Source organism: Centrocercus urophasianus, unplaced genomic scaffold (assembly GCF_019232065.1).
Source record: "Centrocercus urophasianus isolate 14NV4802_14NV808 unplaced genomic scaffold, USGS_Curo_1.0 seq_2, whole genome shotgun sequence".
Lineage (NCBI taxonomy): Eukaryota > Metazoa > Chordata > Aves > Galliformes > Phasianidae > Centrocercus > Centrocercus urophasianus.
Window position 1 is genome coordinate 7,595,134 of NW_024884755.1, and position 16,609 is coordinate 7,611,742.

The following is a 16,609-nucleotide window of genomic DNA, read 5'->3' on the forward strand; positions in this document are numbered from 1 at the left end:
TTCATCCATGCAGGTAAATGCAAAGTGAGATATGCAGGAATATAAGATTGTTGTTAATTTCTTTGTAGCTTCTGTATGATAGAAAAAGCTTCCTTAGTTGAATTCACTAGGTTATCATTAGTATGAACTTCTCTCATCAAGCCATTTGTTTAGCATTGTTGTGTTATTTATTTAAAATAGCGTACTTAAAAGTTGAGGACTTACCTTTCAGTATTTTGAACAGTCTTTCTTAAAGTAATCACTTAAAAATATTGACAAATTACTTGAGAAAATTCTTTATCTATTTACTATGAGGGTATATAGTAAGTAAAGGAGATTAACCAAAAACCCATCTTTCTTGATCAGAGAAGCTGAAAGCTGCATACTCACATATATAGATGTGGTATCTATTTTTTCAATTTCATCTTTGGCAACTACCAAAGGGAGCATTTCTAGAATGGTGAAGTTAGTCCTATTAAGTCAAGTCATGTTCATGCTGAGGGATAGCTTCTGTTGCATTTACTTGGTGTTCTATTCCTTAGATGGCATAGGAGAAAACTCTCCTGAGAAATTAAGTCTTAATTGATGTCTTCCTCAATCTTCGACTTTTTGGTGATCAGTAAACACTGGTCTGAGAAACTAAAGGTAGTCTGGCTTTTGTCTCTCCTGTTTTTGTATGTCTTTTTGTAGCTGTTGCTGCAAATCGGCTGTTGTCTGTACCCATCTGTTCTTTCAGCAGGAAGAAGAGAGGGGTTCTGACCAAATGCTACAGGTAAGTTTTACCGTCATTTTAATTGAGAAGTCCTTATTTTAAGTGACACTAGCGCAGAAGAGAAAGACAAGCTTAACGTGTTGGCAAACAATGAAAAAAGCTTTGCTGTGTACTAATTTGGCTTAGAAATCTTTTATTCTTAAATTTAATCTACTTCACGTACTAAGTAGCGTTGCAAAAATGCTGCCCACTAGTATGAACATAGCAATTCAGAAAGTTTAAGTGTGCCCCAAACTGAATGGAACCTCCTTCAACTGATGTAGCACTTAAAAACACGTCATCTCACACAAAATATTTTATTCAGCAACTTCCTCTGGTGGAACAACTTCCAAAAGCATCTGAAGGTGCATAGTGATTGGCTCTGAGAAGGAAATTAATTATTAGAAGCCTTATCAGGAAAAGAAGTACTTATTTTTAACGAAGAAAAATGGTATTAATCTGAATATATTTTTTGAAGTTGTTGTGTATCTTTTCATATCTAAAATTTAAGGGGTGGGAAATCAAAACAAGCTAAAGTGTTCTAGGTAACTTGCTTGTTATAGAGTGAACTATTTCTATCTGCATAATTATGTAATAGGTGGTAACTCAGGATGGGGAAACACTTTTTTTTGTATATGGAACTGTTAATTCTGCTTTGTGCAGCTGTTTTCTCTTAGAAATTGCTGCGTATCACATTTTGAGAGATTATTAAAGAGTTCCTTTTGAGATTAAGCAAAATCATTTTATAAATGATCACACTGCTTGCAGCTTTCAGTTTGCTCAACAGCACTGATTAATATTGGTCTTAATGCTGATGTACTTAGTAAGCATAATAAAACTGATAACTTGAGCCAACAGCGAAGTGCTGTGTGGCATAAGAATATTTGCTGCTCTCTAATAATGGACTGGAGGAACTTTCTGAAAAGCTAACGTTACAGCTAAAGTAGTTCTACTTATTTAAAAAGTGCTTCTTTGCGTTACTACTGCGATGTATAGAGCTGCAAACTAAGTTTCTTTGTTGCTTTAGGTTGGACATCCTTTTCTTTTGCAGAAATGGATAAAACACTCTTCAGTGACACGCAGTGAGCTTTACTAACTTCTCTGTCTGGAAAATTGCCTCCCTTTCTCTTCCCTCCACTATATAATTTAGTTGGGGTGGACCATAAAATGAGCTTTGTTGGAGTAGTTACTTTAACCTTAAGTTACTGTAAAGCTTAAGAATGTTCTGTTGAATGGCGATTGAGGAGGTATGCTTACCTGATATTTTTTGAGACCACTTGAACTTGTAATGAACGAAAAGTACATAAAATATAAGTCCACTTAGTATAAATAAAACACAGTACAAATAGGCCAGTTCAGCTGCGGTGATGATTGGTGCCAGTACCAATAAAATGGATATTAATGTCACTATAACTGGAATGACCAAAGGTATCTGCAAGTTAAAAATGATAATAATAATATTCACAGAAATACTTAGCGAGTTGTTTTACCATTCTTACAGAAGTTGCACATACAAGAGGCAGATTTTCATCGCCTTACAACATTTCTAGAACTAGATCTGGCAATTAAAGTAGCAAGAATATGGATAGAGGAAGTCATTTAAAAATATGTTTATATTGCTAATTGCAGTCTAGTAATTCACATGTGTGTTTTAATGGATTTGTGACCTTACTCCAATAGAGTGAACTCTGAACCTGTCTTTGTGTCTGCTGACTGTAGATTCCCGTCCCTGAAAGTCTGAAACGGAACTTCTACTGTAGTCTGTGTGTGTGAAAATAAACATTGCTTGGACACCTTTGGAGACTTTCAGCTTTGTCCTGGTGCAAAACTTGAAGGAGTTACAAATGAAGGGCTAAATTTCATGTGGGGCAGAGGCATCTGCCTCAGGGTGTTGTGTAAGTATGCAAACTTCTACAATTAGTTTATGCTATTTATGGAAACATAAGAAAAGCCATACTGAATGCTGAACTTACCCTGATTGGTCTCTTGAGTTCTTTTCTTTTAAACCTCATAACAATAAGTCCAAATACACTTAAACCGTAAAATATCCAGACCGCAAAACTAAAATAGTTTATGAGTGTGTTAATGTCACCAGGGATAATATAAATAATAGTAATAGCCCCCTAAAAACAAAAAGAAAAGTTAGCATAGCCTATTATAAAAGATTGAACTACACTTGTGTCCCTGTATGGGTGTTTGTTTACAGCATTCAGAGCCTGATTTCTGTGTGCTTTTGCTTAAATATTTTGAATACTTGTGAATTGCAGCCACTTGTGTGAAGCTTAAATTCTGTTCTAAGCCAAGACTTAAATTGTATGTACCCATTCATTTTGTTGTTGACTGTCCATGTGGAAGAAGACATTACTTAAATATGTTTTTTTGGGTAGTGAATTTACTGGGAGTGGATGGAGCAATAAAATTGAGTTTATCTGGTTTAACCTTTATGTAAGCAGGTAAAGTATAAAAATGTCTAGCTTTATTTTAAAATACTAAGTGTAGAGAAGTCATCTTAAAATGGAAAGGTGTAAATGCATCCTTAAAAGGAGGGAATGCAGCAGGAAGTGTTCTACAGGCATCCTGTAAAGTAAAGGATTTGATGCTAATATTTTAATGTTTTTTTAATTTAACTCTCATACTATGGATTCATAGCATTTTGATTTGAAAATTATCTGTGGAATGGAACTTCTCAAATTAAAGAGTTGCTTTTCTTCTGCAGTCTTTTTTTTTTTTTTTTTCTCTCCCCTTAATACTTAGCAATATTTGTCTCATCTGTAGTCATATACAGATCCCAATCCCACAGAGATTCAAAGATGTGTCAAGACTGCTGGTAGGAAATTTTGAAAGTGCTTGCTAGCATTTTTGTCATAATTTCTCTGTACTTAGGGTGTATACTTACATAAAATATGATAGCAGGCGCTGGTGTTAAGCGCTTAACACTGATGTAAGAGAGCACCTTTAGCATGTGCCCTTCACGGCCTGCTACATAAACAAGTCTGAAAAAAAAAAAAAGGAAAGGTAAGCTTGTTAGTCTGGTGGAGTTCAAGTGGGTTCACTCCTCCAGAAAGAGGAAGAGCACGATGCCATTGATCTTAAGATTTGTTTTTATTGTGCAGCTGCATCTGAATTGAGTTTCCTCTAGTGTGCATCGCTATTTCCTTTAATATACAGTGGTACTTAGGGAATATTGCAGTAAACTGAAATTGTGGAAATAACTGATATTAATGCACAGAACTTGAAACTAAATCTGTTTTTAGTCATTAGTTTCACATTTCATTTATCTGGGATTGTTTTGGAAAAAAAAATGTAGCGACTGTGTCTTTTATTAAAGAGTATTTGTTTAAATTTTTTTCCTATATCAAAGAACTACCTTCACAGCCTTCTCAAAGTCTGTACAATCCTATTGTGTTCAGGTAGTATTCATTTTTTAGAGAACAGTAAATAGCAATGTTGAGCAATAGATCTAAAGGAACAGCTACTTTTTCAAGTTCTTGTTTTGACTGTTAATTCTGTCACATTCTAATTCTTAATCTTTTCTTGTTTGCTTAATGATTAGCTTTAAATTCAGCCAGGAAAAAAAAAAGCTCTACCTACTTTGAAATGAGGAGGTTTTTTCAAATCTGTATAGCGATTGCTTCTTTTTGCAAAATACACTGCAGCTACATTTGCAAGTACTTCACAGTTGTTTTCTCTCTATATTTATTCTGGTTGAATATAAATACATTATTTTGTTTCACTCTTGGAAATAAAAAGAAAATTAAGATATTTGGAATGGGAGCTTACCTGCCTGCAGTAAAACATACCCCATTGGCAGATCCAATTGTAGAAAAGGCCACAAAGAGAGGAATTATCCAGGAGGCTGGATAAAGGACTCTGTCTCCAAACGTCTGGGATATGGGATTAAAATTAATCACTTTTGTTATTTTAACTACTACTTGAAATATTAAAATGTTGGTGCCACTTCAAAAATAGACTGTATTTTTAACAATAAAATGTGCATTGTATATATTCAAGATCATTTAGCTAGATTAGAACTTGAATTAATTCATGTAAAACTCTATAAGGAAGAGAGGTATTGTCCTGGTGTTTTTGATGCAGCGTATGTAGGAAACATTGGGAGACCGATGTGGAAAAAATACAGTGAAATTCAATTCTGTTTAAGACACTTGGTTTGGGGGTGTCTGTAAAACAAAAGATATGGTTGCTGCAGAGCACTGTATACATACAACCTACAGAGAAAGAAGTTACATCTTCACTACCATTATTATTCTGAGGCATTATTATGGGTGAACACATGACGGACAAATGTGCAAAGTTTGCAGAGTTTCTGCCACCTTGTTACATTACAGTTTCTACATGATAAATTGGGTCTAATGTAGATACATTGGTCTGCTGCAAGGAAATTTAAATTAAAACTTGGACAGGAGGGGCGTCTTGGATTTTAACAGTTGATTAACTTTTAAGTCAAGCATAAAGAGTTCTACTTCTGCTCAAGTTTACTATCAAAGTATAGTTGCTTTATCCAGTAGCAGGGTACTCATCAACATTGAGCAACAAAGCTGCTTTTAGAGATATGTTCATACACAGCACTCATTCTGCTGTTTGCTGTGTTACTTTCGTACTGCCCAGTAGCAGTTGGGATTCTCTTCGTCTCATCACTTCGTAGCTAGTTCTGTGCTAGCTTACATAGGTGGTGATCTTTATCAGCATTGTACTTTGGATTAGGTACTGCACCTCTTGGTGGAGGAAAAACAAAGATAACTAAATTCATCAAAATTATGTTTTATAAGATCTTCATGTGATTGAGAATTTTTATGTTTTATGTACCTCTTAATTGTGTTACACTGCCTTCTGTATGCATATGAGATGCTCTTTGTTTTTACATAAAACCAACAATGAAAAATTGCTGTAAGGCACTGATCAGTGGTTTGGGAGATGGATCCCCTGGAAAACATAATGAGTGGAACTGGAGGGACCGATGTATTTATATACATTTCTAAAATCTTAAGAATAATGTTTACGAAACTTTGTCGATAGTATGTCTTGCAGAAATGAAAAAATGATTACCCTTAATCATTTTAAGTTAAAATTAGACCTAATGAGGAAGTGACCTACAGCTGACTGCGACCTTCAGAATGATAAGGTCTAATCTACTCCTTTTGCATGTACTTGTTTCTTTGAACTACTGGAAAACTGGCAAGGACAAAGTAGCAGTTATTTTTCCTTATACTTCTTATTGCTTATGGGGGGAAAAAAACAGCTGCTGAGCTGTAGCCTTTACAGAATGTTACCTCAGAGACTGCATTACTTTTGCTTGCATTTTTTTTCTTGAGATATGATGAAGCATTTTAACTTAGTCATTGTAGATTTTTTTTTTTATTAAGAAGATAACGGGAGTTGGGGAATAAGGTGTGAGGCTGACTGTTCACAACTAAATTCTATAATTCTATCTAAAATTTATGTGTTGCTTTTTATTTATTTTTTACTGCAGAAGAAGCTCTAATGCACACAGCCTTCTTCAAATGCTTTTTTTTTTTTTCTTTTTTTACAAAATAAGGAGACTTACCACAGCAACTGCCTGGGACTGCAGGAGTTCTGTTGGAGTCATTATGGTGAAATATGAAATGTTTATCAAAATGTAACAAACTGTAACCAGGGGGATTCCAATAATTATAGATAGTGGTAGGTTTCTAAAGAATGCAAAAGTAAGACTTCATTAGCATTGCTGTGTCATTGGCAATGTTACTGCAGTAAACTGGACTCTTTTTCCCCGGGTACTCTTCAGGTATGTTTACGTTCCTTTACTGTAGAGCAACAGAAATCTGGATTAAAAAAAGAAACCACGTTTATGAAAGCCAGAATATATGATAGCTCTTTGTCTGTTAGTACTCAAAGTTTGAGTAAGCATTCCTTTTGAAGTCAAGCCAAAATATGTGCTTGCTTGTATAAAAATTGAGTTTTATTTTTATTGATAGCAATAAAATTTTTTTTTTTTTTTTTTTTTTTTTTTTTTTTTTTACCTGTAAGGATTCTTCAGTTCTTCTGTGATATAATTGAGTTGATTCCTGGAAATAAAGACATTAATTAGATTCAAATGTTACTTCCTCTTACTGTTTGCCTTTCCAGTTTAAAAAAAAAAAAAAGTAAAACTGCTGGTCAAAAAAAAGTATGAGTTTCTTATCCAACTGTGAGCCTCAAGTAACTAACTTTTTCCTCCTTCAAGTTTTGATGCATCCTGCAATTTCAGAAGCGTCTGTATAATTTTGAATTAGATTGTCTTAGCTCCTAGGTAGAATGTCCTGGAATAACCAGAAGCTTCCTTTGAGCTTCAACCTTTGTAATATCTAAATCTTTCCAAGTAAAAGCACTGTTTGGCTGTACCCATTGCAAGGACACAAGTTCAAGTCTACTGATCTTTAACAATATCTCTTTAAGTTATATTGTAAACACCTTAAAGTGGAGTTTACAGTTTCAGGTACATGTTTGCAGTAGACCACAGACAAGATTAAAACATTTTATTTTTTCTTTTACACTTCTGCTTCTGAAAACATGAGAGGAAATTCATACTTATAGTTTGCCCGGCAGCTTTTGAAATTTCAGTCTCTGATGGTTTTTGAAGTAATTATTCAGGATTTAGGCAGTAGCCTTCCCTATCCTCCCCCCGCAAAAAAGTCTAGGTAAGTATCTGAAATACAGATGTGCATGCTTGAGTTGAGAGCCTCAAGCTTGAAAAGAGAACCTTAAAGAGTAATCAATTTAAATCTGGACTGATATTTTGTCTGAATTTGATTTATTTATTTATTTATTTTGACTTTGATTTTTTTTATCTTAGATTTGTATCAGCAGAGCCTCAAGCCAGTTCACTTTCCTGTTAGTTCCAGGAAGTGAAATGTATATTTTCTGTACTGTAGCAGAGATTATATTATAGAGATTATCTATATTCCTCAGGTAAATAAGGTTATTCTGATGAAAGTAATAGAGGAAAAGTAGTCTTCTGAGTTACTGAATATGGATGCTTCATTTAAAACATGAATGTAAACCTAACACCTTCCGTATTTATGATTATTGTCAAACATATTTTCTTTGTATTAGCACAATAGATAACAACAAAACAGATGAGATATACACTGGGAGCTTCAGGGAAGGAATTGTTGCTATGATAATTCCAAGAAAAGGTGTAAAACCATGTGAATTAAAACTTCTGATATTTACATTTTCTTGTACTAATTGAACGTTTCATAAAACATGGACTTTGGGGGTAACCTGTAGAGCTTTTGCCTGAGCCTAATGGAATTAGCTGTTTTGATGTCTCTCTCATTACCACAGTATCTAACCACCTTTACACCAAATCGGTAGTCTTATCAGGATCTACTGTAAAATTTTTCCCTAACAAACAGTGACCTGTGGGTTTTTTAAATTCAGGATACTGTTTTTTGTGCACAGTTCATTATGAGATTATTTATGAAAATTTAGATGTTAACTTACATCTTTTGAGTTCTAATGGAGGAGAGAGTTAAAGGCTGTTAAACTGTAACTGTTAACACCGGTAAAGATACCTTACCATCCATCATATGCCCAGAGTCCATTGTAGAATGCCAAACCAATAGAGCTAATAGAAATTTTACTGTCCTTGAAAGAATCTTGAAAGTTTTGGGTTTTTCCTGGAAATAAGACAAATACTAGTGACACAGTGTTGTAATTTGGCTAATCGCCACTAGATGAAGAAAAACTCCAGCATCTCCTGCGTCTTTTGAAACATCTTGTTAAAAATCAATTAATAGAATTTTTATGAACTTACTGGCAGTATTGAAATTCTTACCCCACTTCCTCTTAAAGAAAGTACTGTAGTTTTGAAGAGTCTTTGGGAAAGCAACACTGAAGAAAGATAGCCTTATTTTTGTGCCATTTTTTGTCAGTAGGAAATTCTTAAAGATCACAGCAGAAACTAAAATAATTGTTGGAAGTGAATGTATGTTTGATTACCTTGTGCAAGGAGAACAATCCCACTTATGGCAATGATTGCCACAACTATCATTTTAGCAGCTGTGAGAAAATTCTGGAGATAACTTCCCAGCTTCACACTCAGTGAATTCACTATTGTAATTACCACTAAAAGAAATAAAACATGTTTTGCATTAAATTTGTCAGAGCCGAGAGAAAAGTAAGTTTGAGCATTTTTTCCCTTCCTCCCTTTAATGCTTTTTCCTCATAGGCTATATATGTAACTCACAATTTTTAACGTGAATGGTTGATTTAAAATAGCAAGGAAAAAGTTACTGAATTGGGTATCTACCTTTAACAACAACAAAATTATGTACATAGAACTGCATTGCATTATGATAATACAGAAATACCTTTGGTAACATTTTTTCTTCCTTTTCTGCTACAAATAAGTGTTTGTTTTATGGCTGTATTTTTCTTGGTGAAGAAGAAACCTAGGCTGGAAGCAAACCATCTATTTTGCGTATTGAGTCAGTGAGTCCTTCCCACAGTTACTACCGTATTGTTCCAAAATTAAAATACATTGCTATTAGTAGTTTAAAAATAATGAATAAAAATTAATATATTGGTCCAAAATAAAACACTGTTCCACAGTTCTGTTCCTTTTAGTGTAGCATTACTTCCTGCTGACCTCATAAGGATTAATGTACTGAATTCTTACTGTGCTGAAATAGATGAGGATAAGCAGAATTTGCTTTGCAATTATGGAATTTGCCACTTATAAAATAATAAAAAAATCTTACCAATGGCAGCTGCTGCAAGGCACTTGATGACTACTTGAGGTGGATCACAACCTGGATAAAAGGGAGCTGATGCATATTCTGCAAAGCTGAGACATACGATAGCGAAAGAACTGGGTTTCATGACAAGCAGGCTCGCCCAAGAAAACAGAAATGCTGGTATTGGGCCAAAGGCCTCCATAAGGTAAGGATATTCTCCTCCTGATTTTGTGATCGTTGTACCAAGTTCAGCAAAACAAAGTGCACCTGAGCAGCAAGAAATACAGTTGTTATTTTTTTTGTTTGGTTTATACCTATCTTAAACTATTGGCTGTTGATAGATAGTGCAATTGCAGAAGTAGATGTATGTAATGTATCCTTAATTCTTTCATGTTCGTGTACATTTGACTGTGCACATCAGATTTTTAATTGTGAATTGTGAGGATGTGTGTGAGTTTGGGTAAAACACTGAAACTTCAGTGACAATCTAGAATTTACTGTTAGTTGCATTTAAGACTCGTAGATCAAGTATAAAGGTTCTGATTTCATTAAGAGCCAACGCTTAACATCAGATGACAACTGCAATAAGTTGATGTACTTTTTAGAAACCTATGGGGAAAAAGATCTTGTTGCACAATTTTGAAGAAAAATGTCTACTGAGCTCATCTTTAAAGTACAATGGCACTTTCAGTTTCATTGTGGTAGTTGGTATTTTACTCAGAAATGGTGGTTTTTATGCTCTGTATCTGACATAACGAACACTTAATTCCTTCTTTTCCTAATTGAAATATTCTGAGGTGCTTAGTACTAAATTTTGTATGAGAAACTTAGACTTACACAACTATAAAAAAACCAGTAGGAATACCAGGCTGCTGCTGATAGGTCTTGCATAGTATTTTGCCTGTGACTTAAGTAGGTGTTCTCTTCATTACAATTAGTGAATAAAGTGAGTAAAACTTAAATCCTGCTTCAAGAAATAAGCTGAAAACGTTCTTTATGATTTTAATAGCTTAATCTGTTGTTTATAAACAACACATTTATTGCAGTCATCAGAGTATTACTGATGTTAATCTAGGTGCTATTACCTAATTTCTGAAATGAATTATATGCAGACACAGAGTAGTAAATTAAATGATTTAAGCAAAAATTCAAACTTGTTGCATGGACTCCGTTTACCTAGTGTTGCGAGAACTCCACAGACTGCCCAGATGGTTAAACAAGGACCCACTGCTCCAACATTGGCAAGTACTGATTTTGGAGAAACAAAGATACCTGAACCAATAATTGTGCCAACGATCATACAGATTCCACTAATCAGGCCCACCTTGAAACAGAAGGAGACGTTTTGGTGAAGGAATTTCTAATAACTACTTTTCAGTTTAATATAACAATAGTAATTGACATCAGTGATTTATTGTTGTTGCTTTCAACTTGAGGTTTCAACTAACTAGTAAACTGGAATTTTTTTTCTTCCAAATACCTACGTGGCCTGTGGCATGCCAGCTTGCATATTTGTTTTCATAAACCGTACTTTGAATTATGTGGGTCTCAAAATCAACTTTGTACAAATGAGCAATTATCTGTATTTGACTTAACTGTCACATTTTGGTGAAGACTTGAATTCTGAATTTTTATAACTTCTAAGACGTGCCTTCTTGGAGGGATTCTGTCCTTCTTTAAGCAATTGCTCTACTCTCCTTGCTTCAGGTATTTTCTGCACAGAAATTACCTTAATATCGATACATGATGAAAAGATCACGTTCTCCAGACCTTGTAGTGATCTGCGTATTAGATGAATCTAATAAAACTTCAGCCTTAAAAGTCAAGGGCATGGGCATCTTAAATTCTCCTTAAGTTACAGCTAGTCTAGTAGCATCAGTATTTTGCCAGTCCAGAATCTTAGCACCTAAGTGAAGCTATGCAGAGTATAATTTTCCAGGTTGCTTAAACTGAAAGATAAATTACACTTCCCTTTGTGAGTCTTGTCAGAGGTAAAAGTGGCATATCTTCTCTGTAAAAGCATCTATCACTTTCTGGAGAAGAAAAATTACTATTTGTCTTCCTGTGCAATTAGCTTTTTAATGGACATATACACTAACAAATTTGCAGAAGCAGTGAGCTGAACCAACCCTATTCAGCCTCTGAGGAGAATTAGTGAAGTTCATAACATTATGCTGAGCTGAGCAATTCTGAAGTAGAAAATACTAAAAAAAAAATAATTTAAAGACTTGAAAATTATATGTTCTTTCTTTTAATGGTGCTTATATCAGAGCTGTGTACATAGTTAATGAGTTCATAAAATGTAATTCAACCACATCATGAAGAAACCAGTACGCTGTTGCAAGTAAGAGCAGTTTCAACTTCAGTGTGATAATGCATAGTCACAAATACATTCTTACTGCCTCCCCGTGCCAGCCCTTCACATGCACATATTAAGGAGTGGGTGTTGGCATTTACCTCTTTTTTTAGGTTCATAGCTTGGGGTTCCTGACTTTGAATGGATTGTCCATCCTCTGTTCTGTTGTCCTGTTCTTTTCTTTTCCTCAAGCTTCCTTCACCCATTTGATTTACTTGTTGAAATATCTGAATAAATTAAAGGACAAAAAATCAGTGTAGTCTCTCTCTTTTGAATGCCTCTAGGAGACCAGGCTGATTTAATCTTTCACCTAGAACCAGCTGCTTTTCTTACTGCAGAGACAATTCCTGATCTTTGTTAAATTAGGCCTTTTCCTGATTTCTTGGAGATGCAAGTATGTTAGACCAGGTGTCATTTCCTGTGACTAAATAGCAGCTCTTTGCTTCAGAAAGTGTTGCTGTTCTGTGTTGACTTAGGGTGAATGTCTTCTACTGAACGTTATATTCTGTTTAGAATTAGACTGTGAACAATTTGACTTCAAAAAAATTAATTTTAGACTTGTGAATGTAGTATTTTCTTGGGAATTTTGTTTGTTTCACACAGTATTAGAATAAAATCCAACCTGAAGTAATGATGGAAATGGAGGTTAAAATAGACTAGTCCCAATTCCCGCTGTTGATTCAGTCAATCTTCTCTCCTTAGACTCTCCACCTGTAGTTGTTAGAACCTGAACCTTGAAGATTGTTTGGCAGCTGAAGAGACAATAATTCAGGTATGCTTCGTGTTCAGACAATTCAGCTGATATCCACTACTTGGCTTCTTTTATAGCCTTTTAAATTGATGGAATATCCATCTCGGTACTGTTGGTCTTCAGAAATGTTTCTGTTATAGAGAAACCTGGTTTATGACTTAAAGATTTTAATAATCAACATAATCCAACTTAAGATTCAAGCTATAATGGAAAACTGCCCATGTAAGGAATGTAGGGCTTGGGTCACTGAACTCTTACAGCTTTGTGCCCATTGTTTCTCTTTAAAGTTTTTTGTCTAGAATATGTTGTCATCTTCTAGTAATTCATAGTGTCACTTACCTTATTTGTATTTCCTTGGTGTACTTCAGGGATCCAGGGAGCTCTGTATAGTGTTTCTCTTTTCTCCCGTTAGATTTACCAGCCAGTTAGAGAGCAACACAGAAACCAGAATATGCAGAAGCAACAGCAGCTTAAGTACAGAGGTTATAAAAGGTAATCATTAAACCTGTTCTCAGACAAGAAGCTTTGAGATGGGAACCACAGGTAAACCAATAGTCCAATTAGTTTATCTTTAAAACAAAAAGGTTTTTTTTCCATTTGTTAAGAATGTTTGTTCAGTACCTAAGCGTTTTATTATATAATGAGAGGAAATCATAATTTAGGTGGATTTTAATTTCATGTCATGATATTTCTGCTTTAGAAACTGTGGAAGATAAACTTGAAGTAATTGTTGTAGTGTGGATGTGTTTAAAAGCATCTGTCCAGATGTGAAGTGCATCCCATACAAACAGCTTGTTTCATCTTGAGGAAATGAAAAAGTGTGAGCAGAAATCTCTCATTTGTTTTTCATTAACCTGAAGACAGCTGAGCGGGCACCTTGTGTTCCTTTCATCTGCATTTCAAGTTTTCATTTTTGTAGATGTTTAAAAATCTTGCTTTAGGGGTAGAAAACCTGTCTCAATTTCTGTACACCTATATATCCAGGAAAACATTGCTAATACTGTCTGCTGAAACAAGGTAGCTTCATTCGTGGTAGTCATCCCGAAACTACTAGCAAAAAAACCTGCATGTTTCACATCATTTTTAGTAATGCAAGCTGTAAGTCCTAATTAAGTCAAATGTGAACCAACTTTTTTATTTCTACTGTTGAACTAACAGACTTCAATGTGATTAATACATTTTAAGACTTACTGTTATGGCAGTGCCTCAAGAAAAACAGTAGTACAGGATTGGAGATAAGTCCACGTTGTTGGATCTAAATATCAAAACTAGTCAAGAGTTGAGGTTGTCTGTATGTTGCTAACACAAAAACTAATCATGACGTGGAATGAGAGAAGCAAACTTTAGCATTCTGTCCCAGCTGTATGCTGGCATGTTGACAGCCTTTTTTTTTTTTTCCCTTTTATTATTCTGTTTAAGCATGCAGTCTTGATCAACAGAAATTCCTGGCTTTTGCAATGTTAATATAAATCTGTGATTAAAAAAATAGACTGAAGAAAATGTGAGACAACCCTATACTGGTTTATGTCTGTCATGTTTTGTTATGGTAGAGCCAGTCTGTGCAGCATCCATTTTTCTGAGGCTGAATCGCAGAATCATAGGAGTTGGAAGGAAGCTCTGGAGATCATTGAGTCTAACCCATCTGCTAAAGCAAGTTACCTGGAGGAGGTTGCACAGGAAAGAGTCCTAGTGCATTTTTTAGTATCTCCAGATACTCCACAACCTCTCTGGGCAGCCTGTTCCAGTACTGCGTAACCCTCAAAGTGAAGAGATTATCCCTCGTGTAAATATGTGTTCGAGTTTGTTCCCATTGCCCCTTGTCTTGCTGCTAAACACAGCTGAAAAGAACCTGGGCCCCATCCACTCAACATCTGTCTTTTAAATATTCATAAGCATTAAGAAGATCACCTCTTCATCTTCTCCATACTGAACAGACTCTGGTCTTTCAATCTTCCCTCACAAGGGAGTTGCTTCAGGCCCCAGTCATCTTTGTGGCCTTTTGCTGGGCTCTCTATAGAAGTTCTGTGCACTTCTTAAACAGAGGAGCCCAGAACTGGACACCGTACTCTGGATGTGGCCTCAGCAGAGCAGAGCAGAAGGGGAGGATCACCTCTGTCATCTTGCTGGCTCTTTTGAATGTATCCCAGAATACCACTAGCTTTCTTGGCCACAAGGGTACACTGCTGGCTCCTGGCCAGTCTGTTGCACACCAGGGCATCCAGGCCTTCTCTGGAGAGCTCCTCTCCAACAGGTCAGCTCCTAGACTGTACTGTTGCACATAGTTACTCCTCCCTAGGTGTAGGATGCTGCACTTACCATTGATGAACATCATCTGATTCCTTTGCATGTCCAGCCTGTCCAGGTCACACTGAATGGCAACAGTGCCTTCTGGTATGTCAGCCACTCCTCAAAGTTTCACATTATCAGCAAACTTGCTGAGGGTGTACTCTGTCCCTTCATCTAGTTCACTGATGAGGATGGGATTGCAAAATATCAGTACTGAAATCAAAGCTGTAGCTGCATTTTTGCAGCTATCAATTTTATTTGCTCACTTTATTTTGGTAAGAATTAAAAGCAGGGTTAAACTTCAGGAAAAGCTTTTTCATTGTAACCAACTTGTTCAAAAGTCACCATCTGAACAGCAGAGTTGTGTGCTGTTTTTGTTTGTTTTACCAACAGAGAATAAAGAATATTAAAGTCAGAATCTTACTTCAAGCGGATGAAAAGTCAGGCATCAACAATTTACTCCTTTTTCTGCATCTGTTATAAAGACTGAAAAATTTATCTTCGTTATTGTGATTCACTGATGTTTCTACATCTATCAATTGTATATTCCTAGCTTTGTATTGAATATTATATAATGTATTCCTGAGTTCTGCAGTGTATTTAGAGTGAGTAATCTTTGAATTTTACATGCATTTAGATGTTCTGCATCCCTCAATGTTCTCAGATTTTTTTCTGCATCACACTTAGCCTTTATTTTGTTTGTTCAGATACAGTACAGGCAACATTAAATATCTGTTAATTTTTCACTGAGCAATCAATTTATTGAATCAGTATTAAGTAAGCATTTGGAAAGTTCTCATTTATTGAATGGACGTGTTACATTTCTGCGAGTAGCTTGATTTGAGTTAGCCTGTTTACTTATAAAAATGGAGTATATTCATTTGTTATCTATTTTTATTTTAAGGGTTAATCTTCAGATGGTATAGAGCTGTTAAAGGACTTTTACCAGCAATCCTTTTCTGAACCATTTAAAATTAAAAGAAAAACAGCAGCAAAACACAACACTGAGTTCAAGAATTATACTGATTTTTTTTTTTTTTTCTTTTTTCTTTCATTCTACAGCAATGGGGGAAGACTCTTTCCCTCTCAACTGTATATGTATGAAGAGATCAAGGGGTTCAAATTTCAAGGGACTTCAGAATGAAGCACTCTGTGGGCTAGTCCTGTCAGTGTAGTTTGAACCTTTTCAAATACTGTTTACTAATCATATCATAAGAAGTAATTTTCAACTTGAATTCAGGAAACAGCAAGAAAACAGCATATACATTTAGCTTTTATTACCATTATCACTAATAATAAAGGTTAATGTTTGTTGGGGCTGGTATTTATTGCTTGCAGTACTGCACGTATTCTTTTCTGGACTGGCAGTTCTTAAATGGATGGTAATGACTGTTCTAACTTGGAGGTTTTACTTGTAGCTTAGTGGTATCTCAGAATAGATACTTTCCATTCTTACCTTGCTGCCTAACAGGTTACTTCATTTTTATCAGAGGAATAGTGTGTTTACTTGCACTTGCTCTTCTTTGACTCCTGCTGTTAACAGATGTGCTCTAAGAAGTTATCTCACTTCTGTTGATCTTAAGTGCATTTCGTTTTTCTCATGAGAAATTCCAGGTATGTTTTTGTGGAATGTAAGAAAACAATTTTTCTGAATAGTTGTGTCAAGTAGGTCATGCTCATGGTTTCAAGTTCCTTGTGTCTTGTGGCAGTCAGTTGTACTGGCTGGCCATACACTGCTGTGCTTTGACTTGTGGCTAGAACAGTTCTGA

General features: G+C 35.3%; 2 protein-coding genes across 7 annotated transcripts in view; one reads left to right on the forward strand and one right to left on the reverse strand.

Annotated features, from left to right (window-relative positions):
* Positions 1-867: 867 nt before the first annotated feature.
* SLC7A9 (solute carrier family 7 member 9) lies at positions 868-13,039 on the reverse strand. 4 transcript variants are annotated; one of them, XM_042821703.1, is made up of 13 exons: positions 12,894-13,035; positions 11,905-12,030; positions 10,624-10,771; positions 9,472-9,714; positions 8,711-8,836; positions 8,289-8,388; positions 6,748-6,792; positions 6,294-6,417; positions 4,511-4,614; positions 3,627-3,723; positions 2,704-2,853; positions 1,988-2,162; positions 868-1,112 (listed from the first exon to the last, which is right to left on the reverse strand). In XM_042821703.1, exons 2-13 carry the CDS (start codon positions 12,007-12,009, stop codon positions 1,048-1,050), a joined length of 1,482 nt encoding a protein of 493 aa, XP_042677637.1. In that variant the 5' UTR covers positions 12,010-12,030; positions 12,894-13,035; the 3' UTR covers positions 868-1,047. The 4 variants fall into 4 exon arrangements, with proteins under 4 accessions (XP_042677637.1, XP_042677636.1, XP_042677635.1 ...); XM_042821702.1 differs by adding an exon at positions 12,426-12,555 and having other exon boundaries at positions 1,034-2,162; positions 12,894-13,038; XM_042821701.1 differs by having other exon boundaries at positions 1,034-2,162; positions 12,894-13,037.
* Positions 9,431-16,609, forward strand: part of FAAP24 (FA core complex associated protein 24) — a 36,871-nt gene continuing 29,692 nt past the window's right edge. Inside the window, exons 1-4 of one of the 3 annotated variants that reach the window (XR_006169345.1) lie at positions 9,431-9,652; positions 12,506-12,575; positions 12,967-13,046; positions 15,903-16,454. The gene's annotated coding sequence lies outside the window, so the exon portion shown is untranslated. The remainder of the gene's footprint in view (positions 9,653-12,505; positions 12,576-12,966; positions 13,047-15,902; positions 16,455-16,609) is intronic. The other 2 variants (XR_006169346.1, XM_042821722.1) reach the window with 2 other exon arrangements.